Here is a 22,915-nt window from a genome sequence, read left to right on the forward strand (position 1 = left end):
AAGAAACAAATCTTTTAGCGTCTTAATCCCTTTCTCTTCCCATTCTGATATGAAATTATAACCACTCTTGAGGAAATGGGTTACTTTTAATAAAACGATAATGTGGTCAAACTTGCTTGTGAAATGAATTTATCATAGATACTTGTTATTCCACTAATGACTTTGTCTTACAAGATTTTTCACAGAGGAAAACAAAGAGTGGCATAGTCGATTCATTGTTAAAATAGTTATGTCATCTGACCATTAAACTTTAATTTGCTGCATCACATTACATACATAGTGACAAAACTCCCAACAATAAATGTGGTTGCACAAGTTGCATACATTTGTTGGATGAGGCTTCTTGATAATATTTTGGAGCACATTGCACTTATAGCTGTTAATGTCAGTAAAGATTTTTCTTTTGCATTACTCTTGTTTGTCTTATTGTAGAAATGCTTTTAATTTCTTACAGAAACTCAATTGTAAAGAAATAATTGAAGGTTTGGCAAAAGTTCTCAAGAAGCATCCAGGTAGGTACTTTGTTTCAGATAAGAATATCAAACTTTTGATGAAGTGATCTATATAACCTTCATTCGTGAAATATTTCAGTTTTTTCTACAGGCTGCATTTTATTTATTTATTATTCGTTCATGGGATGTGGGTATAGCAGGCTGTGCCAGCACTGATTGCCCATCCCTAATTGCCTTTACAGGCAGTTAAGAGTCAACCACATTGCTGTGGGTTTGGAGTCACATATAGGCCACACCAGGTAAGGATGGTAGATTTCCTTCCCTAAAGGACATTAGTGAACCAGATGGGGTTTTACGACCATCAACAATGGTTTCATGGTCATCATTAATTAGACTTTTAATTCCAGATTTTTATTGAATTCGAATTTCACCATCTGCAGTGGTGCGATTTGAACCTGGGACCCCAGAGTACTCTGGGTCTCTGGATTACTAGTCCAGTAACAATGATTACACTTGGAGTCTATTGCTCTTCAGTTTGTAATTTACTGATGGTAAATCAATATTCATCTTTGTTTTAGATTAGAAGATCAATCAGTGACACTAAGGAAAACATTATTGCAATTTGTGCTCAGCAGTGACTATCTCCTATTTTGATAGGTTTGAGAAACATCTTGCCCATAACAACAGCTAAAGTGCCTATTGTAAAATTTGAACACCGGCAGAGTGGATTGGAAGGAGATATCAGCTTGTACAACACTTTGGTAAGGAAATCTGAATGTTTTTCCAACAGATATAACTGGATCCAACAGATATAACTGGGTCCATGTTAAGTATGGAAATCTGTAGCTCAAACAAAATTTGAATATTGTTTAGTAAGTAATTCAGCAATTAAATGATTATAAAAATGTCAACATGTTTGTATATGTATGTATCTAATGTGAGGTTGGTATTCAATCTGTTAGTATTCAGGCTGTCAGTAATAACACTGCATTTTACAGGCCCAGCATAACACAAGGATGTTGGCTACCTATGCTGCTCTTGATCCTAGAGTAAGATATTTGGGATACACTATGAAGGTGTTTGCCAAGGTAAATTTACAACATTGTTTGCATGTATTTGTCATAGATTTATCCTAATCATTGCATTTGTTACACTTGTTCTGGGTTGTTTTGTTTATATTCAAATTAAAATAAACATAGGGGTGAATAGCAGATTGGCGCATCCCGTGAACTATGCGGCAGCATTAGACCAGGGCTTGCACCAATGTTTCCCTATAATGTGAATTGCTAATTTTGGTTATCTCATCAGGGGGAGGCAAACAATGGACATTTGGCATCATCAAGAAAAAAGTTAACATGAAAGACCTTCTGCCACTCACATGCACTTATTGATCAGTTACAAACTGGCAAATTACTGGGATTCTGCCTTGTATTCAGCTGAAAGGCAGGGAAAAAAATAAAGTTGAAAAAGAACACAGCACAATTTCCCATTTCATCTATTTAATTGCAAGAATCACATCTTAATGCCACAGTAAAAATAAATTGAAGTTTTCTTTTGATTGTGAATCTCTGGAATTCCCCACCTGAGAGGATTGCAGACCACAGAATCCCCGAGGTGCAGAAGGCCACTCGGCCCATCGAGCCTACACCGACCCTTCAAAAGACCACCCACCTCGGCACAATCCCCTGCCCTGTTCCTGCAACTCCATCTTAAGGGGCAATTTAGCATGACAAATCCACATAACCTACACATCTTTCGACTGTGGAGGGAACAGGAACACCCGGAGGAAACCCACGCAGATACAGGGGAGGGCGGCACAGTGGTTAGCACTGCTGCTTCACAGCTCCAGGGACCCTGGTTCAATTCTGGCCTTGGGTTACTTTCTGTGTGGAGATTGCATTTTCTCTCCGTGTCTGTGTGGGTTTCCTCCAGGTGCACTGGTTTCCTCCCACAGTCCAATGAAGTGCAGGTTAGTTGGATTGGCCATGCTAAATTGCCCCACAGTGTCCAAAATGTTAAGTGGGGTTACTGGGTTGCGGGGATATGGTGGAGGCGTGGGACGTGGGGAGGAAGCTCTTTCCAATGACCGGTGAGGACTCAATGGGCTGAATGGCCTCCTGCACTGTGGGGATTCTATGATTCTATGAATGTACAAACTCCACACAGCCACCCAAAGTCAGAATCGGACCCAGGTCCCAGGCGCTGTGAACCAGCAGTTTAACTGCTGTGCCACAGTGCCACCCCATCATTGCTCCATCATTGAATGCATTTAAGCTTGGGATGGACAGATTTTTGCTGTCTCAGGTAATTAAGGAATATGAGGAGCCATGAACGTATTGAATGGTGGAGCAGGCTCGATGGGCTGTGGGGTCTACTCCTGCTCTTACTTATTATGTTCTTATAACGTTAATCTAATTCTGTACTTAAGCACTGTGAAGAACAATATGATTTAGCACAACACTGTATGTTGTCTTTCATGATTCAGTGTTGAAATGCTAAACATCAAAAAACATGCATACATATTAATTAACAATGTGATCACAGTTCTGTTGCCTTTTGCCTAACATCATAAAAATGAAACCAATAAAAAATATGGCTGTTTCTGCCACCAGGACAATCATGTACTCAATAGAATACCATAGTATGAAACACAGCAAGTGCCTTCAACCACTGATTTTGTGTCCCAGTTTGCTTATTGAGTCTTGTCTTGGGAGAAGAAGAAAGGGTCTTTTGCAGATGTGGATGAAAATTTCTGATTAATAATTTTAGTATATTTTAAAATTAGAAAATCAACAAATAATTTTTGTTGCATATGTATTAATTTCAAGACTTCCCAATCTCTTAAGTATAAAACAGTAGGTAACTGGAAAAAGAAAACTGCAGCCTCAATTGTGCAAATGTTAGATTCTATTCTTGTAGCTTCTGCTTAAAAAAATCACGAGTTGACTTCTTTCTACTTGGTGTCTTTTATTCTTATTAAAACTATTTAAAAAAGCCAGTCATTAAACCAAAAAAGTGGTTAAGCATTTAATTACTAATAGTCAAAGTATAAACTTTTTTTTAAAGTTCTAAAATAAAACCTTTTTTACATTGATGTAGTGTTGTATACATTCTCAATGCAGCACTTACAGGACGACACATTAATGACAATGGCACAGTTGTTTATATTCTCATAACAGTTTAACACACTTCAGAATCAGTGTGGGCAAGGGAGAGGAAGTACAATATCCAGTCGGGTGTTTTGGGTAATTTCACACTTGATGAACAACTCAAGACCAGGGGTCGCACCAGTAGCAAAGGGAAATGCTGGAAATCTGAAATAAAAACAAAAAATACTGGAAACATTCAGGTCAGGCAGCATTTGTGGAGAGAAAGAGTGTTAATGCTTCATATTACCTTTCATCAGAACTTCTGTCCAACATTAACTTTTATTTATTCTTTCATGGGATGTGGGTATTGCTGGCAAGGCCAACATTTGTTGCCCGTCCCTAATTACCCTTGAACTAAGTAATTTGCTAGGCCATTTCCGAGGGCATCTGAAATTCTGTGGGTCTGGAGTCACACGTAGGCCAGACCAGGTACGGATGGCAGGTTTTGTTTCCTAAAGGACATTAGTGAACCAGGTGGGTTTTATAACAATCGACAACTGTTTCATGTTTATTTCCTCCGTAGCAGTACCTTCTGCGATTTGTTACAGATAATGCTCTGGACAACTTGCTACCTTCTGGTTCTCAGCAGAGGTCACAAATCACGTGCTTTTATTGTATAAAGAATTTGCAGACATATGTGGTGTGGTTTTGCTGTAACAAGGCTGATACGAGTGACAGTTATGCTCGCCTATGGAACTTGCACCTTTTAAAAAATGTATTCACGGGATATGGATGTCACTGGCTAAGTCAGCATTTATTGTCCATTCGTAACTGCCCTTGAAAGGGTGGCGGTGAGCCATCTGCTTGAACTTCTACAGTCCATCTGAAGCGGTACACCCATAATGCTGTTAGGGAGAGAAGGAACGGCGATATAGTTCCAAGTCAGGTTGCTGTGTGGCTTGGAGGGGAACATGCTTCCATACATGTACTGCCCTCATCCTTCATTGGCAACAGAATTAGCAACCAGGGGAATGGTTATGAGGGAAGGTGAATTTTGTTCAATGCCTTTGTGAACTTGGAGTTGAGGCATGACTGGAGCATGTCAACTTACTCTCCCAGTTTCATCTGATGGGATAATGTGGAGTCTGTAAATCGTTCATATTAAAATTAAGTGGAACATCGATGAATCATGAAAAGTAAGCAGCTTTTTGATTCAATATTCTTTCTAACTGAAAACATGCACTTTTTATAGCGTTGTGATATTGGTGATGCTTCAAGAGGAAGCCTGTCCTCATATGCCTATGTCCTCATGGTGCTCTACTTTCTACAGCAAAGAAAGCCTCCAGTTATTCCTGTTCTTCAAGAAGTGAGTACTAATATTCCTAATGTAATAAAATGTAGCTACTGAAAATATGTATATGAAATGCTGCCCCCTTAGTATAGACAAAGTAGCCATTTGATAGTACAGAACTTGAATATGGATGTGAAAGAAGACTTTTTTTTTGTTCATGCGATGTGCGTATCGCTGGCTGGACCAGCATTTATTGCTCATCCCTAAGGACATTTAAGACTCAACCTCATTGCTGTAGATCTGGAGTTACGCATAGGCCAAAGCAGGTAAGGACTACAGATTTCCTTCCCTAAACAACATTTGTGAACCAAGTGGGTTTTTACAATAATTGGCAATGATCTCATGATTCATCAATAGACTTTTAATTCCAGATTTTTAAATTCAAATTTCACCATGGTGGGATTCGAACCTGGGTCCCCAGAGCATATCCTGGGTCTCTGGATTACTAATCCTGTGACAATGTCACTGCCTCTCCTTTAAATGCTTGGCAATTGACTGTCAATCACCATTAACTGGTGGATTCTCCATGGCAGTGTTTGTAACAATCAGAGTCCACTTACCAACCAATCATCACGCTCTCCTCATGCAATATGAAATTGTTGTTTCCCCTGACATATTTTGGGATTATCCCGATGAGTGCAAGGCAAAAAGCTTTGAGAAAATGTCTTTTTGCAGCAATACTGAGACAAAATACATATCTGCTGAATGAATTGAGGCAGTTAAAGGTAAAGGAAAGTATAGAGATTACATTTCTTTCCAAAGTGATATCTTTGTTCATTAAAGAAAATCATACTAATCTCCCTTCCTGATGGACCATTTCAGTGGCTTTAATTATATGGGGCTGTTAATCTGTCATGTGGTTTTCTGGGGCCTCCAGCAGCTTTTGGACAAGTCAAAAATTCCACTCTGCTATTTCCAATGGTGGTAGACATTCTACAATTGACTTAATTGGAGTAGCCAATTGGATAAGAAGGCTGTAAATTTGGTCTCCATTGCAGAGATAAAATAGATTATTTTTTCAATTAAAAAGTCAAAATATTTGGCAATTATATAATTTTCTTCTGTTAAAACTTTGAACAAAATGTTCCTCTTTCCCATTGTTCCTGACGTGATACCTATTAACTTGGTCTATAGGGGCGGCACGGTGGCGCAGTGGTTAACACAGCTGCCCACAGCGCCGAGGACCCGGGGTCGATCCCAAACCCGGGTCACTATCTGTTGAAGTTTGCACATTCTCCCCGAGTCTGTGTGGGTTTCATTCCCACAATCCAAAGATGTGCAGGTTAGGTGGATTGACAACACTAAATTTCAACTTAATTGGGGGAAAAAATAATTGGGTACCCTAAAAAAATTTTTTTTAACAAAAACAAACTTGGTCTGACATGCTATTTCCCTATGTTCATCCACCAAGGACAAAAACTGCTAAGATAACTTGGTGCAATTACCATAGTGGAATGTTTTTGGTTGAACAGTTCTGTTATCATAAACCAGAAATGTATTTTTCATAGGATGTTATTTTTCAATATTGTTTTCCTATGAATCTTAATGCCTGATTGAGGGTTCTATTTTACCTTTTCTGACATTCTGGCTCACTTGACAGAAAACTTTGAGGCTTTGCGTGCAAACCAACTTGGTTCTTGAAAGTAATTTGAACTTGAGGCTAAGGCCAATTCCAAGTACTGATTAAAAGTCTACTTGTGTACGGCTTTAGCACTGCTGCTTCACTGCGCCGAGGACCCGGATTCGATCCCGGCCCCGCGTCACTGTCCATGTGCAGTTTGCATATTCTTCCTGTATCTGCATGTGTCTCGCCCCCACAACCCGAAGATGTGCAGTGGAGATGGATTGACCATGCTAAATTGCCCCTTAATTGGGGGGAAAAAAAGAATTGGCCGCTTTAAAATTATTTTTTTAAAAATACCGGTGTGATCCTGGAACAAAAAAAATATCTTTTTTAATCTAGTATAAATATGCAAACTATTTTGCCAGTCCTCCAATGCAGTTTTAATTTCCAGTACGCTGCACACTTTAATTGTAGTTTATTGTAATTATTTTAAGAGTTGGAAATAGTTTTGTGTGCACTGTGACCATAGTGTCATGTGAGAGTACCTTTAAGAAATGGGTGTTTATAAAATGGCTGTAGTGGATGTACCTTTAAAAAATGGGTGTTTATCAGTGATGTCAGAGTGTGGGTGGAGCTGGGCTGACTGCTTTTACTTTCGCTTTGGGCTCTCTGCTACAGGGTACATTTTAGGTTTTTTTTGAGCGCTGGATAGCTGCAGTCACAGCAAGAAGGTGTATTAGTCTCTCTGCAATCTAAAGACTGTCTCCAGATCCTTTGGTGATTTAAAAATAATACCTGTTTCTGTCGAGAAGTTAAACCTGATGTCTTTGAGGCTTTGGGTGCACACCAACTTGGTTCTTGGTATTTTTTTGTCTTATGAATGTTGCAAGGAAAGATTAAGAATTACTTATAGAGTACTGTATTCTTCGGGGGATTTATTGGTGTTGATAGTTGTTAAGATGTTTACTGTGGGTTTATAAAGTGTTAACTGGTTTCATAAATAAACATTGTTTTAATTTAAAAATACTGTAGATCTCTGTTGCATCACACCTGCTCCTCATAACCACAATCTATTAAAAGTTGTGGGTCAGGTGAACTTCATGATACATTTTGGGGTTCTCTCAACCTTGGCCCATAACAATAGTGGCTGCACTCTTTTGCTTCTGTTTGTGGAACGCAGCAATGGCAGAGTGGCTTCTGTTTGTAGAAGGCAGCAACAGCAAGCAATATAGTTGGTGCCAATGCGAAATGGCAAGACAGTAGCCAAATTCAGTAATTGGTATTATTATGTTCTATGAATATCAGTTCTGGTATTCTGAAAAAATAATAGTCCAATACACAATGTGGGTTGAAGGGGATTCTATGAAATTTTAAATTCAAAGCACTGGGGCTGTCATTGTTATTGTATATATGATTTTTTTTCTAAACTGACGTTAAAAGCCAAAACCAATTCCTTGTAGATTTTTGACGGAAAAGAAGTGCCGCAGAGAATGGTAGATGGATGGAATGCCTTCTTCTTTGCTGATATTGAAGTGCTGGTAATATATTATTTTTGATTCATTGCCTTCAAGATAAAACATGAATGTAATGGGATTTAAGTTATGGGAAATTTTACTGAACTTGTTTAGAACCATGCCGTTTTACAAGCACATAAGATGGTAATTTTTCTCATTGTATCTATGCCATACTTTTGGAAAACAAAGCCATCTATTTAGACCATTCCTCATACCCTTTCAGTGTTTTCTTTCTAAATATTTTTTTACATGAATTCTGCTTCAAACACCTTTTAATAGATCAAGTATCCCATATTGTAACATCATCCTGCATATAAAATATGTTATCTCCCTCTTCTTTAAGTTGCACATTTAATGCCCACTGGCAAATGCCTCACTAAACAGTTGATACATTTCCTCATTAATACTTTTTTTTTCTTAAAAGAACTCTATTAAATTTGTTGGACATGATTTTCCTTTTGGTAATCTGTGAATTTAGGCTGTTTTTAAATGACCAATTTTTTCCTGTAATAATGTCTCGAAGGTTTACCCACTTGTTGGGCTGACCACTCTATTACTTTGTTTATTCCTATCTCCCTTCTTAAACACAGGTGTTACGCATCCTTTGACAATGCTTCCATGTGCAAGGATGTTTGAAAGATTGTGGTCAGAGCTTTGGTTTCCTCAATTACATTGCTGAGTATTCTAGGATGCATGCTATCAGGGCCCAGAGCTTTTTCCATTTTAAGTTTCACCTAAGTTTTTCAATGCTAACTAACCTTTTTAGTGCTTTAATTTCTTCCAACTAGATTTGGAACTGCTCTCTTAGTTGTCAAAAATGTATTTGCCATGGTCAATGTGGTAATTCTACTGTTTGGGGAAAATGTGCTAAATTACTTGTTTAACCGCCTGATTTTGCATATCAGATTTGTAGACCTTTTTCATATGTTGTACTGAATACCTTTTCTAAAATATTTCTTCTCTCGTGCAGAAGAAAAAGTTGCCTGAACTTGGGACAAACATAGAATCAGTGGGTGAACTTTGGTTAGGCCTGTTGCGATTTTATACTGAAGAATTTGATTTCAAGGAATATGTTATCAGCATCAGGCAGAAAAAGCTGTTAACAACATTTGAAAAGCAATGGACTTCCAAATGCATTGCTATAGAAGGTATTTAGCTTAATTTATTTGTCCAATTATCGATTATCTTCTTCAGTTAATATAATATCACCAATTCCAGGAACATGCATTGTTTTAGGGACTCAGAATCAATACAGAACTCAGGAAGATGCTGCATTCCTATCTTTATACAGATCAACTGTAATTATTATATGTACTGAAGGTATAAGCAGCTAGAGTTTTGCTTTGTCCTTTTGACCCCTAGAAACAACTCATTATTATTGTTATAAACAAGACTGGCGCATCATCTCCAGTCTCCTTTCATTATCTTCCCCTAGATCCCTCATTTAATGATATTGTTCTATCTCCAGTCCTTTTGCCTGAAGGCTTATGGCGACCATTTATGCTGTAACTTATCATTTTTGATTGCGTTTTGCCAGGAATTCAGAACCTTGACATCAGATTGAAAAGTCTGGGACAAGCCCTGCAGTAAGCAGAATCAGCTCAACAATTGGGCGGAATGGTAGCACAGTAGTTAGCACAGTTGATTCACAGCTCCAGGTTCGATTTCCGACTTGGGTCATTGTCTGTGTGGAGTTTCCTCCAGGTGCTCCAGTTTCCTCCCACAGTCCAATGATATGCAGGTTTGGCGGATTGGCCATGCTAAATTGCTCTTAGTAAAGGTTAGGTTGGGTTACGGGGATAGGGTGGAGGTGTGGGCTTGGGTAGGGTGCTCTTTCCAAGGGCCGGTGCAGACACGTGGGGCGAATGGCCTCCTTCTGCACTGTAAATTCTATGATTCTGTAAATTCTATGATAAGGTCCCTCATGCTTCTATGAAATTGACTGAAACCTCCCTGTTGGCAGGACTTTGATGGGAAGTTACCTTGACCTGGTTCTCTGCAATTTTACTGCCGCCCTCTAAACTTCCCTACCACCCCACAAACCTCCATTCTTGTCACCCGGTTGGCCAATAAAATTCAGTCTTTTGTTTTCAAATCCCTCCATGGACTTGCCTTTCCCATAACTCCAACTTCCTCCAGCCCTACAATTCTTCCAGTTCTGAATTGTTGCACATCCCTCATTTAACCACTCCATGAAAGTGGCAGACATGTCAGCTGACAAGGCTCTAACTCTAGAATTCCCTCCCTAAACCTCTTCATCTTCTTCCTCCTTTAGGACATTCCTAAAAAACTACCTCTTTGACACTTTGTGGTCATCCCCATCCTAATTTGTCCTTCTATGGGCTGGTGTCAAATTATGTTTGAAAAAACTTGTCATAAGTCCCTTGAGAAGTTTTACTATGTTAAAGGTACTTTGTAAATACAAGTTGTTTTTGTAACCATCTGAAACTGATAAATCTTTTAATATACTGTATGACATGGACGTTTGGAGTTTGCGGTAGTTTTTTAAGTGTATTTTTTTGCCTTGCTTTTTGCTAGGAGTGAGAAAAGCCAAGATCAATTTGGCTTGATACGTGGCCAATTTACAGTAGGCACTCAAGATAATTTTCTTCTCCTTTCAACCAAAGCTTTCTTTCCCCATTATCAAACCTCACAAACCATATATTGCCCACAAGGATAGAATTTTGCCTGTTTCAAGGTTCTACCACTGCTGCTCATTAGGCAGTCATAGGAACATGAAAATTTCCTGAAGTCTTGCCTCCCAGTTTTCCCGTTCCTTGTAAAAGGGCTTAGCTTCTGATCACTGTTTCTGAAGTCCATATGGACAATTTTGGAAACTGTCTGGAATAAAGCATTTGCTATCACTATCACCTCTTAATTGATCTTTTTGATGAGCATATGTAATGACACTACGTATGCTTTGTCGCACATTTCAGTTTCCCAAAGTGTAAACTTCTCATTTTTGCCCTTACAATATGTTTAATGAGCAGGAGGTATTTTCTGCTGGATTTTCTTGTCATTATTGTTGTTTATAACTAAAATAACCCAAGTATTTTTTATGTTGCTTTGTCCACTGATCATGAATGGAATTTCATATTGGTGCATCACTATCTGAAAGTGGTGCAGAAGGGTGAAATAGATAAAAATGGTACAAAATTATTCGAATATTCTGAGATCTTGAAATTCAAGTCTAATCTCATCATGGGTAGCATAAATTTTGAATAATTCTGTGATAGAATAAATTAATGTAAGGAGCTAATACCATCTTAAACAAGATGCAGTGATGCCAGAACTTGTTTTCCAGATCCTTTTGATTTGAATCACAATCTTGGTGCTGGAGTTTCAAGAAAAAGTAAGTCCTCTTTTTTTTCGGCTGTTCACAAGTATTTTTTTGCTTCAAAGTGCATGAACTTAACTACGATACCAATGTTTTTTGTCTTTGCAGTGACCAACTTTATAATGAAAGCTTTTATTAATGGACGCAAATTATTTGGTACACCTGTATATCCACATCCTGGCATGGAAACAGTATGTAATTACAACAATTTTACTCTTATCTTCTTTCTTATTGACTAAATGACACTTCTGTTGTCATTCCTAGCATCCTTTTCCAATTGAAACCCAAGTAGTGTCACCTCACAATGCTACAGTAGCACATTTTATTATATGACAAATTAATGTAAAGTTAAGTGTAATTATTTCCCACCATCTTTGTCTGATGAATTCATGAAAGAAGATAGAAAAGGGGTCTTAAAATTATGAAAAAGTTTGATATGGTAGACATAGGGAAAAGGCTTATGCTTGTGGGGATGTTCAAAAATTGGGGCCATAAATATAGGACAGGATTTTCCCAAAATTTATCAGAGTGTCAGGCTCTGATTGAAAACTGGTGTGTTTCTCTCCAGAAACATAGCTGAGTTTTCAGACCAGATATTCTGACACTTAGTTTACACCATTACTCTGGTGGGGCCTGATAAAGTTGGCAAGGCCAGCTCCACAGAGATGCCATCCCGATCAACATTGAAAATAAGTTCCCCTAACCACCCCCCCCCCTCCACGGTCACGAAGGACCACCACCACAAGCTTCAGGGTGACCCCACCCCCCCAACCACAAGTATCAGGGGACTCTCTTTCTCCCCCTGCACTGTCATCGGGGCTATCCTTTTTCTTACCCCACCCACCGGCCACCACATGTAAGAGCCCCCCCCCCTCAATAGAGGAACGTTAACCCCCCCGGTAGTGCCCACTTGGTCCTTCCCACTTCAGCACCCACTTGCCAGTATCCTCTGACACTGCCGGGGACAATGCCCAGACTTTGCCCTCAACCTCCAGGGCCTCGAGGCATCTTCACACCCCTGTTATGATCACCATAACTGGTTCTTGCTTTTGAAAATCAGTAGTGATTCGTGCCAGCATGACATCATGCCGCCAGAGTGTGGAATCCATCATGCGTGGACGCTAGGGTGTAAAGCCCTTTAAGTACATTTAAATTTATTCAAATTAATCGATCAGGTTCTTGCCCTTTCTGGGTGTGAACCTGATGATGTTATCGGCGAGGGGCAGAGATTATCTCAAACTGAGATCACGTCGGCGCAAATCCCATTTTGGCCCTTTCGTAAAATTCAGCAGCCATAATGGGATTTGCGCCCACAGTGAACAGGACCGCTAGATCTCTCCTATAAGTTAGTTACTAACAAATCCAACAAAGAACTCGGGAGATACTCTTTGGTTAGCATAAGGAACTTGCTACTAAAAGGAGTAGGTAAGGCAAATACCATTGATGTATTTAACAGAAGCTGGCTAAGAACATGAAGGAGAAAGGAATATAAGGCTATGCAGATAGGGTTCAATGAAGTAAGACCGGAAGAAGCTCATGTGCAGCCTTAAAACTGGCATAGATGGGTTAGGCTGGATGGTCCATTTCTGTGCAGTAAATTCAGTGTCATTAATTATTATTATTAATGTTAAATACAACTGTTGTAAATAGTGGGCGGGATTCTTCGGAGTCCCCCACCTGCATGTTTCGCAGCCGCGTGCTGTTTGCCCGCGGGGGATTCTATCCTCCCGCCGCTTGTCAATGGGATTTCCTATTTGAAACCACCCCAGACGGTGCGAAACCTTCTGGTGGAATGTACTGCTGGTGGGAAAAGTGAATTGCAACAACCGGAGAATTCCGGCCAGTAACCTTGTTTGAAGTTATATTGTATGTGATGTCTGTATAGGTTTTACCCAGTGAAAGAAAACTGAATTGATGATGCCATGGGGTCATCATGTTACCCTGTTCATGATGTGCTAAATTCTTACAAATAAAGCTCACCCCATTTTTAGATGTGATGATGACTATGTTTTTGTTGCCCACGTCAACCTATTTTTCTCAGTAGTTATATGTCCCTAAGTTTTTTAAAAAATAAACTTAGAGTAGCCAATTATTTTTCTTTTTCAATTAAGGGACAATTTAGCAAGGCCAATCCACCTAACCAGCACATCTTTTGGGTTGTGGGGGTGAAACCCACGCAGACATGGGGAGAATGTGCAAACTCCACGCGGATAGTGACCCAGGACCGGGATTCGAACCCGGGTCCTCAGCGCCGCAGCCCCAGTGCTAATCACTGCGCCACACGTCCCTGAGTTGGCAATTTCAGCAAGGATCCTGAGATCTATATAAGTGGGAATGGCCATCAACATAAATAGGAGAGTTTGTTTGGAGGGAGATGTTTGGGGAGGACAGGAGGGCAAATCATGTGGAGAGAGCTCAAAGGAGTTGAGATGGAGATTGAAGTCTCTTGGCGAAGGAGAAGAAAAAGGACAATATTGTGGGATAGGATTGAGATAGACTAATTACAGCAGAAGTGAGAGTTTATATTCTCTGAGGAAATGGTGGCAAAAGAGTAGGAGAGATGCCAAAATGTGATTTGGTAAACTGAATCTAAGAATGAGTAGAAAACAAAAAAAATTAGAATGAAGAAAGTAAATGAGATAAAGCAAATGAAAATTAGACATGAAGACAAAACTGAACTGAAGGAAATATAACTTGGACATCTCATTTTTTTTTCAATTTAAGATAAATAAACTTGTTTCAAACTGTTTCTGTCCCTCTAGATCTTCGTGTCAGTCATTCAGTGGGCAAATTTAGTTCCCCCAGATGTTGAATTTATATCCATGATCATATGGTCAACACAATTGAAATTGTGGAAATAACTTTTTTTAGGATTACTTTTTTGATTCAAAAATCCTAACTGATGGGGAGCTGGCACCAAATGATAGATGCTGTCGCATCTGTGGGAAAATTGGACATTACATGAAAGACTGCCCAAAGAGGAGGAGGTAAGTAACAGTTTGCATTTGTACACTTCCTTTCATGTCCTCAGGCAATCCTGACTCAATTCCCAAACCATTAATTAGTTTTGAAGCACATAGCAGCAAGTTAACACAAACAGAAAATGAGATTAATAAAGATAGCAAGCAGGAAGAAGCTGAGAGAGGACATGACCATGTTGCCTGAATGATGGAAATTGACCAGGATACTACTGCTCTTCGGGCATAAGATTCCTTATGACAGACTGATGGGATTTCACCAAAACATAGCTTCTCTGATATGTCATGTTCCCTTAATAAAACAGTGAAGTGTCAAAATTATGTGTTCTAACCCTGGAGTGGAATTTGAACCCATACTTTTTGACTCAGGCGAGATTTATACGATTGAGCCAAGTTGACACTGTTGAAAAAGTTTTCAATGAGATTATTTGATCATAGAAATGCCCTTTTTAATGGAGTTTGGATTCCTAATTTTTGCCATATTGAAAAGCAGATAGTAGTCAGGGATGTGCAGGACCAGCAGCATGCTTCGAGCTCGCTCTTTAAAATGCTTTTTGTTTTACTCTCTCTGAAAGAAACTTCAGAAAGTCGTGAACACAGCCCAGTCCATCACATGAACCTACCTCCCATCCATTGACTCCATCTACACCTCCCACTGCCTGCGGAAAGCTGGCAGCATAATCAAAGACCCCTCCCTTACTCACTTCCTTCTTCCATCGGGCAGGAGATACAAAAGTCTGAGACCATGCACAAATAGACTCAAAAACAGCTTCTTCCTCACTGTTACCAGACTCCTAAACGACCCTCTTATGGACTGACCTCATTAACACTAAATCACTGTATGCTTCACCCGATGCCGGTGTTTATGTAGTTACATTGTGTACCTTGTGTTGCCCTATTATGTATATGTATTTTCTTTTCTTTTCTTTTCTTTTCATGTACTTAATGATCTGTTGAGCTGCTTGCAGAAAAATATTTTCACTGTACCTCGGTACACGTGACAATAAACAAAATCCAATCCAATCCTGTCTTCCTCTCTTTCTTCCTTTTCCCACTCATCTTCCCCGATGATGATAACTTATTTCTGCTTTTTGGTCTTTAAAATGTTTTGAATCAATTAGTTTTGTTATTTTTTTTGTAAACCCTGCAATACTGGATGAAAAAATTATACCTTTTGATGCTCTGTTAATATTTCAAATTTTAAAAACCTGTTAATAAAATCAGTCAAAACTGGGTCAGGTGACAACCCTAATTCATCCTTGCTTGCTATAATTTTAAAATTAACGGATTGCAAATATTGACTACATATATATTGTGTTAAGAATGAAGAAGAAAGAAAATGAAAAAGATGAAGAGAAGGATTCAAAGGAAGAAGAAAAAGAACTAAGAGAAAAACGATGCTTTATCTGTGGTGACACTGGTCATATGAGAAGAGACTGTCCAGAATTCAGAACAACCCGACCAAGGAACAATGTTGTGTCTGGTAAATAAACTAATTGTTTAGTGGAAAGAGAAGTACCTATATGTTACCTTGTGACATTTTTGTGCATGCTAAATTAGATCCATTTCTAGTCCCTCAAAATCTTCAAGAAAAAGTATTTTGTAACCCAGTTTTTCGGTAATGCTATGCATTGATGCAAGGAAGAATTAAGAACGTTTGTGCTGTTTGAATGCCCAATCTTGGTAGTGTTCTGGACAATCAGAGGACCGGCAACTCTACAAGGAAGATTAAAGGCCATTGTTCCTTTCCAAATGAGACAGAAAATTGGAGTGAGTTATCCCAGGATGTTTTCGCACTTCTATGAAATTCTTTAAAAAGCCAATGTATGGGGCAGCACGATGATGCAGTGGTTAGCACTGCTGCCTCATGGCGCTGAGCTTCCAGGCTCCCAGGTTCGATCCAGGCTCTGGGTCACTGTCCGTGTGCAGTTTGCACATTCTCCCCGTGTTTGTGGGGCTTTCACACCCACAACCAAAAGATGTGGAAGGTAGATGGATTGGCCACACTAAATTGCCCCTTAATTGGAAAAAAATGAATTGGGTACTCTAAATTTATTTTTAAAAAGTCAATGTATATAATTGGTGCCATAGAACCTCCAGTCGCTACATAGAAGCTGGGCAGAAAGCAGTGGGGAATAGTTAGGGGATATGGCCCAAAGCATGACTGAAACAACAGGTTATTAAATGTGGGGGTCATTAGTGAGGCTGAGGAGTTTAGGAAATTCTGGAAGTCTATTGCACAGGAATTGATGCTCTTTATTTGTCCTTATCCCAAGGATGTGATCATGGTCAATTTTTTGGCATCACCGAAACAGCAGGCATCACCCCCTCTTTAAAAAGCCTATTCTGGATTCCTGTCTTCTCCAACTATGAGCCCATCTCTAACAACCCTTGTTACGATCCCCATAGAAATTGATAACTTTTAAAAATACATTTGAACTTCCAGTTAATAGCTGAAAGAGTGGCACATCAAAATGACACATTAAGACATCATGTTTTAAAGCTTCTACTATAATAAATGACTCGAACACTAGAGTAAACACTATTTTTGTAAGCAACTTATTCTTCAAACTGCAGATCGGAATACCACCCTCGCCACTCATATTTTTAGCCCAACTGAAAAAACACATTCACCGGTGTATTGTACACTGTCCTTTACATAGACATTCAATTTTCCCAGAATCAATCCAAAATGATGCTTCGTTCCTGAGGGTTTATTCCTGTTCTCTTCTTTTCTCAGTCTAATAAATTGCAATTTTAAAACTGTCTTGTACAATGAGATTTTAGTTTTCCAGAGACTCTAGGGAAGCACGGTAGCACAGTGGTTAGCACTGTTGCTTCACAGATCCAGGGGTTCCAGGTTCGATTCCCGGCTTGGGCCACTGTCTGTGCGGAGTCTGCACGTTCTCCCCGTGTCTGCATGGGTTTCCTCCCACAGTCCAAAGATGTGCAGGTTAGGTGGATTGGCCATGCTAAAATTGCCCTTAGTGTCCAAAAAGGTAGGTGGAGTTAGGGGGATAGGATGGAATTGTGGGCTTAAGTAGGGTGCTCTTTCCAGGGGCCCTGCAGACTTAATGGGCCGAATGACCTCCTTCTGTACTGTAAATTATATGCGTCTCTCCCTTTATCCCAAGCTAAGCGGCTCTTCTGGCTTGTTTTAGTGCTCCACAATTTTAGTTGTTTCAATTGGAGGAAGGCAAGACTTTAGTAGAAAATAAAGAAGCAATTAGAAAAGTAAAGAAGCATTAAGTAATTAAAACTGCACATGAGTTCAGTAGTAAGAATATTATTTATACTTAAATAATAATTTTTAACCGTCATGTTTGGTATCCAACAAAGGTTGTACACTTTGTCTTAAAGTTCCTCAGGCTACACGAAATATCACCAATATACAGACAGTTGCAACTTCTCAGCCATCAGCAGCACATTCAGGGCATCATCAGGATTTCCCACAACGTACCAGGCAGCCCTCTGAATGCGTGAGTAATTTGTTTCTGGTTCTTTCATGAAGTACTACAGTTGCAGAGTTTTCTCCAGCATAGAAGATTCTACACTGAAATTACCATTTGTAGTTTTCTCTCAAAAACATTTTTTTAGAGTTTCACCCCCTGGACAAACCCCTGGTTGTAACTGAGTTGAGTTTATCAATATTACATAGTGATGAATAATATCACTGATATGTAGGAATAGCCAAACAGTTGTATTAACATATTTATTTGAAAATGGTATATCAGATAATTCCTTTTAGAACTATTATCGCTTTCCCCACCCTTTCCACACACAATATTTTGTTACAGGTAGTTATTTCCTCCCTTCTTAAAACATGGTTTGGTGAAAGAATGCTAGAAATTGGAAATCCATTAACTGCAGCAATAGTCTGTCTCATTGCTTTTTTGTTTCTAATTTTCAGTCAGAACCACATCAGACGCCTCCTTATTCTCCTCAAACAGTGCATCAGCATTCATCTCAAACAGCTTCTGTTTCCCATCCACAGACCCAAACTTCTTCTCAAAATAAGCTTGCACAGACACTTACTCAGCCAACTCATCAGGTTCAATTGCCCTTGTTTCCATATCCTCAGCCTCACCCAGGTCAGTTTTCCAATCTGCACAACATGGGTTTACTACAGTCACACCAACCACAGCACCAGGTGCAAATACCCACTAACTCTTGGCCTGCTGTCCTTCACACTGCATCTGGCAACCATCCCAACATTCCTTTTCCAATGCGGTCTAGCAGCAACACAGCTAATCCCAACAATATGAATCTCAATGATCCTAGCATCATCTTTGCTCAGCCTGCTGCCAGGCCCATGGGTATCTCCAACACTCCTCACGATGGACAATGGCATAATCACATGACTCGCAGCACACTAGTGGGAAATGGCACTCTGGGAGCTTCAGGTATATTTATTTTTCTCATTATATTAAAATGTAGCTATTATTCTTATATGCACTTTAATAGACATGCTTAAGTATAGTTTTATACTTTCAACAATTTTATAGTATGTGTGCTAATATTTTTATATTTTTAATGTAAGATGTTATCGAGCAAAAATGCATTCCCTTTATGGCTAGGCGACAAATTACAATGAAATTATAAATTAGCTTAAAGATGTAGCTTATGATGTGGCACTTCCCCAATGGTAAACTCCAGAAGATGTTCATTGTGCTGAATTGGCTAGTTTTGCTTGGAGCAGTTGTTAATCGCTACAGTTACTCTCAGAAGCTGGCTGGCTCTTTGCCCTTTCTGCACCAGGTGTCAGGTGAAAATGTCTTGTTGATGTTGTCTACCTGACATAGTGACATTTGAAGAATGATCACTGTGAAGTTACAAGTGCCCGCAGAATCAACAAGATCTAAAGAAAAGGGAAACAAATGAATTAATTATGCTTTTAGGAGAAGTTGTGATTTCATCTCATACGGAAGTGCGTGGTACAGTAGCACAGTGGCTAGCACTGTTGCTTCACAGCTCTAGGGCCCCAGGTTCAATTCCCTGCTTGGGTCACTGTCTGTGTAGCATCTGCACGTTCTCCCTGTGTCTGTGTGGGTTCCCTCCGGGTGCTCCGGTTTCCTCCTACAAGCCCCAAAAGACGTGCTGTTAGGTAATTTGGACATTCTGAATTCTCCCTCTGTGTGCCCGAACAGGCAGCAGCATGTGGCAACTAGGGGCTTTTCACAGCAACCACATTACAATGTTAATGTAACCCTACTTGTGGCAATAAGGATTATTTAAATAAAACAGTAGAGAGCCAGGAATGCAGCAAAATATTTCCTGTATAAAAATGAAATGAAATGAAAATCACTTATTGTCACAAGTAGGATTCAAATGAAGTTACTCTGAAAAGCCCCTAGTCGCCACATTCCGGCGCCTGTTCAGGGAGGCTGGTACGGGAATTGAACCATGCTGCTGGCCTGCCTTGGTCTGCTTTAAAAGCCAGCGATTTAGCTCAGTGTGCTAAACCAGCCCCTATTTTGGAAATTATTACAACTCAGATTATAAAATTACAGTATAAATTACACACACATATATATAGTTTGCTACATCAATATTCATTGCATAAAAATTACATCAGTGAAGGGCGGCACAGTGGCGTAGTGGTTAGCACTGCTGCCTCACATCTCCCGAGATCCCAGGTTCGATCCCGGCCCTGGGTCACTGTCCGTGTAGAGTTTGCACATTCTCCCCGTGTCTGCATGGCTCTCACACCCACAGCCCAAAAGATGTGCAGGGTAGGTGGATTGGCCATGCTTAATTGCCCCTTAATTGGAAAAAATATAATTGGATCCTCTCAAAAAAAAAAATTTCAAATTTACATCAGTGAAAAAGATAGTGACCAACTTCCTGCTCTTTGTATTTTGTTTTTTGAATTCATTATGTCTTAGGGATCCTAAGAGTAAAACTCCTTATCTCATTATTACTGATAGCATGGGAGGGGAGCGGGCTTGTGCAATATGTTACGATGGAAGTATTGAAAGTACGTGGATGTTTGCACATTTTTGCCTTTTTTGCTTCCTTTCTGATGATGTCTGTAACTGTTTATAAAGCCAAAAACTACCTCAATAAAATTGTTTATTATTACTGATAGCAATAAATTCTCATTAAACCGCCTGCAGTCTTTTTTTCCTCTAATACCTATTTAGTTTTGTATTAATATTTTGCACGAACTTCTGACAGTGTTGTTTTTAACTTTGTTGGTGATGTAAAGTAGTACATCTTGCAACAAAACGTGTTAACAAGCTACCCTGCTACAAAGTTAAATATGTTATTAGAGAGGGAAATAATACTAAGGAAGAATTGCATGCCACCCAGTTTGCAAATGGGACAAAAGGATACATGTTATAGGCTTCTTAATGTTAATTTTAAGCAATTATGTCTTACAACAAACATTTGACTTTTTTCCCTCTATGGAAACATAGATCAAAGGTTTCAGGGACAATTTGCAAAACTAAATCCTCCACACATACCTTGGGAGCATCATCCTCTTCCTCATTTTCAAGCACCGTGGCCTTACAGAATGCCTCAGAACTTCATTCAGCAGGGAAATACGAACTATCCTCAGCAGAACAAATCCTACTATTCTCAAGGTACCAATAACAGCAAGCCATTCTGATCAGGTTTAACTATTGCAAAGTGATATGGCAGGTAAATACAGGAGTATTACTTCTCACTTTATATATCCCCTGGGGAATTGTTGTAAATGGTTTTGAAAACAAAAGGTATACCCTACATTTAGTGCACTTCATGAACATTCCACCCAATTAATGACAGGCCATTGGAAGCCAAGAGTTTTTCATGTTAAATCACAAGCATCAGTTCTGTGATCCAGGATTTTATGAATTGTAGAAATTGTACCTACAAGTAAATGGATGATGATCCTTAAATGCATTGGTTCTGTTCTCTTTCTTCTCATCCAATTAATTTGGCCTTTCTGTGATATAATGCAGAATACTGCAAATGCACTGATAAATTGTGATGACGAAGCTTAATAATAACCAGATCAACACCAAGCAGATTCGAGAGGTCAGGGCATGGCAGGATCAAACCACACAAAATCTGTAGTATTTTATAGATTGAATGAACTAGATCTTGCTGCTGGTTCATTTGGCAAAAGCATTACTTAACTGAGCCATACAGACCAGTAGGCGAAGATGGCACCTAACTTTACAACCAGCAAACTGAATTTCTCATCCTAATAATGGTGAGTTCTAGAAAACTGCTTTCATTTATGCAAAGCAAGTTGCCTACATCTGGAACAATTGACTTTTGTCCCATTCACACATGAGCAAAGATTTTTTTAAACATACTATTGCAATTGAAGTTTGAATTTTTCAATTTGCTCGCAAACAACAGGAATACAATGTTTACATTCTCACAATGTAGATCTAAAATTGGTGCATCAGTAAAACCTGTAAATGTTGCTATTTTGGCAGGTCCTACAATCCACAGTAACCAGCACTTTCCAATCATGCAGCAAGGAAGAATACGGATGAATTACATTCAACAAAAGAAGTGACTTATAAAGAAATCCACACCATGATACACAGTTACTGAACCCTACTCACTTGGGAAGGGGGAGCAGGAAATTATTTTAAGACTGTTTTTAAACTGTATGATTTGTACATAGACCAAACCTGATTGTAATTTTTACTAGTTTTTTTGTTGTGATGCATCACAATGTGACTTATGATACAGATCACATCTATTTTAATGCCTCCCATTTTTGAAGGTGGGGCAAAATCATTTTTTGTTTGAAGCTGATGGAACTGTAAAAAAAAAGCTTTTAAAAAAAAAAAACTGGATTTATTTTCTCTTTGTTGTATTCATACTTTGGCTGCCTCAGACTTTGTATATGGTTCTTAAAAAAAGAAAATATGGTTTAAAGATGGTCAGCTGTATTCAGAGCAAAAGTATATAGTGCCAAATGCCTTTTAAAAATAAACTGTAGCTTTTAAAAACCTGGAATTTTACCAAAATTATTTTCTCTCTGGACTGCGGAAGCTTAGTGCACACAATCTCTAAGAGGATCAATTTAATTAATTCTGTATTTCATTTATCAACAGCAAGAAGCATTATGAATGTTTGGGACTCTTCCGCAAACAGCAGTTGCTACTAGGTCAGTTGTAATTTTAATCTGAGATTAACAGAATTTCATTAACCAAAAGTATTAAGGGATATGGGCAAAGGTGGGTATATGGTGTTAGGTCATAGATCAGCCATGCTCTCATTGAATGGCAGAAGAGGCTCTGAGGCAGGAGAGGGAGATTACTTATTCCTGTCCCTGTGTTCCTCAACTAGTGAACTGACTATTACATTGATCTTAAAGAATACAATAGTGAAACCTGTAAATTGCAGGTGCCATAGGCATCAGATATCCCTTTTTTTGCAAGTGATCTTATTTTCAAAATGGTTTTTGTATGAACTATAAAAAGAAGTAGAATAGAAGGTTCTTTAACGGGCATCCATTGCAGTAGATAAAACCCTCTTCCTTGGATTGAGCTACGGAAACATTCTATCCCAGGGATAGCGTTGTTTCTTTGGCATAATGTATGCTGGATAAAGAGCTCCCCATTACATCAAAACAGTCACCTTGCACTGACCGACATATCCTGACCTTGTAGAATTTGGTT

The 22,915-nt window shown here is 39.1% G+C and overlaps 1 protein-coding gene across 4 annotated transcripts in view; it reads left to right on the top strand.

Annotated features, from left to right (window-relative positions):
* LOC119964572 (terminal uridylyltransferase 4-like) overlaps positions 1–22,243 on the top strand; it is a 151,750-nt gene extending 129,507 nt beyond the window's left edge. For 2 of the 4 annotated variants that reach the window (XM_038794239.1, XM_038794240.1), the window contains exons 18-31: positions 455–512; positions 1,110–1,213; positions 1,451–1,540; positions 4,794–4,907; positions 7,917–7,994; positions 8,941–9,118; positions 11,275–11,322; positions 11,416–11,498; positions 14,179–14,294; positions 15,608–15,768; positions 17,625–17,764; positions 18,196–18,688; positions 20,705–20,872; positions 21,719–22,243. In XM_038794239.1, the coding sequence (XP_038650167.1) occupies positions 455–512; positions 1,110–1,213; positions 1,451–1,540; positions 4,794–4,907; positions 7,917–7,994; positions 8,941–9,118; positions 11,275–11,322; positions 11,416–11,498; positions 14,179–14,294; positions 15,608–15,768; positions 17,625–17,764; positions 18,196–18,688; positions 20,705–20,872; positions 21,719–21,801 (1,914 nt within the window). In that variant the 3' untranslated portion in view covers positions 21,802–22,243. Of the gene's footprint in view, positions 1–454; positions 513–1,109; positions 1,214–1,450; positions 1,541–4,793; positions 4,908–7,916; positions 7,995–8,940; positions 9,119–11,274; positions 11,323–11,415; positions 11,499–14,178; positions 14,295–15,607; positions 15,769–17,624; positions 17,765–18,195; positions 18,689–20,704; positions 20,931–21,718 lie in introns of all 4 variants that reach the window. The other 2 variants (XM_038794242.1, XM_038794241.1) reach the window with 2 other exon arrangements.
* The last annotated feature ends 672 nt before the right edge of the window (positions 22,244–22,915 follow it).

The sequence above is a fragment of the Scyliorhinus canicula genome, chromosome 4, assembly GCF_902713615.1.
Source record: "Scyliorhinus canicula chromosome 4, sScyCan1.1, whole genome shotgun sequence".
Classification (NCBI taxonomy): domain Eukaryota; kingdom Metazoa; phylum Chordata; class Chondrichthyes; order Carcharhiniformes; family Scyliorhinidae; genus Scyliorhinus; species Scyliorhinus canicula.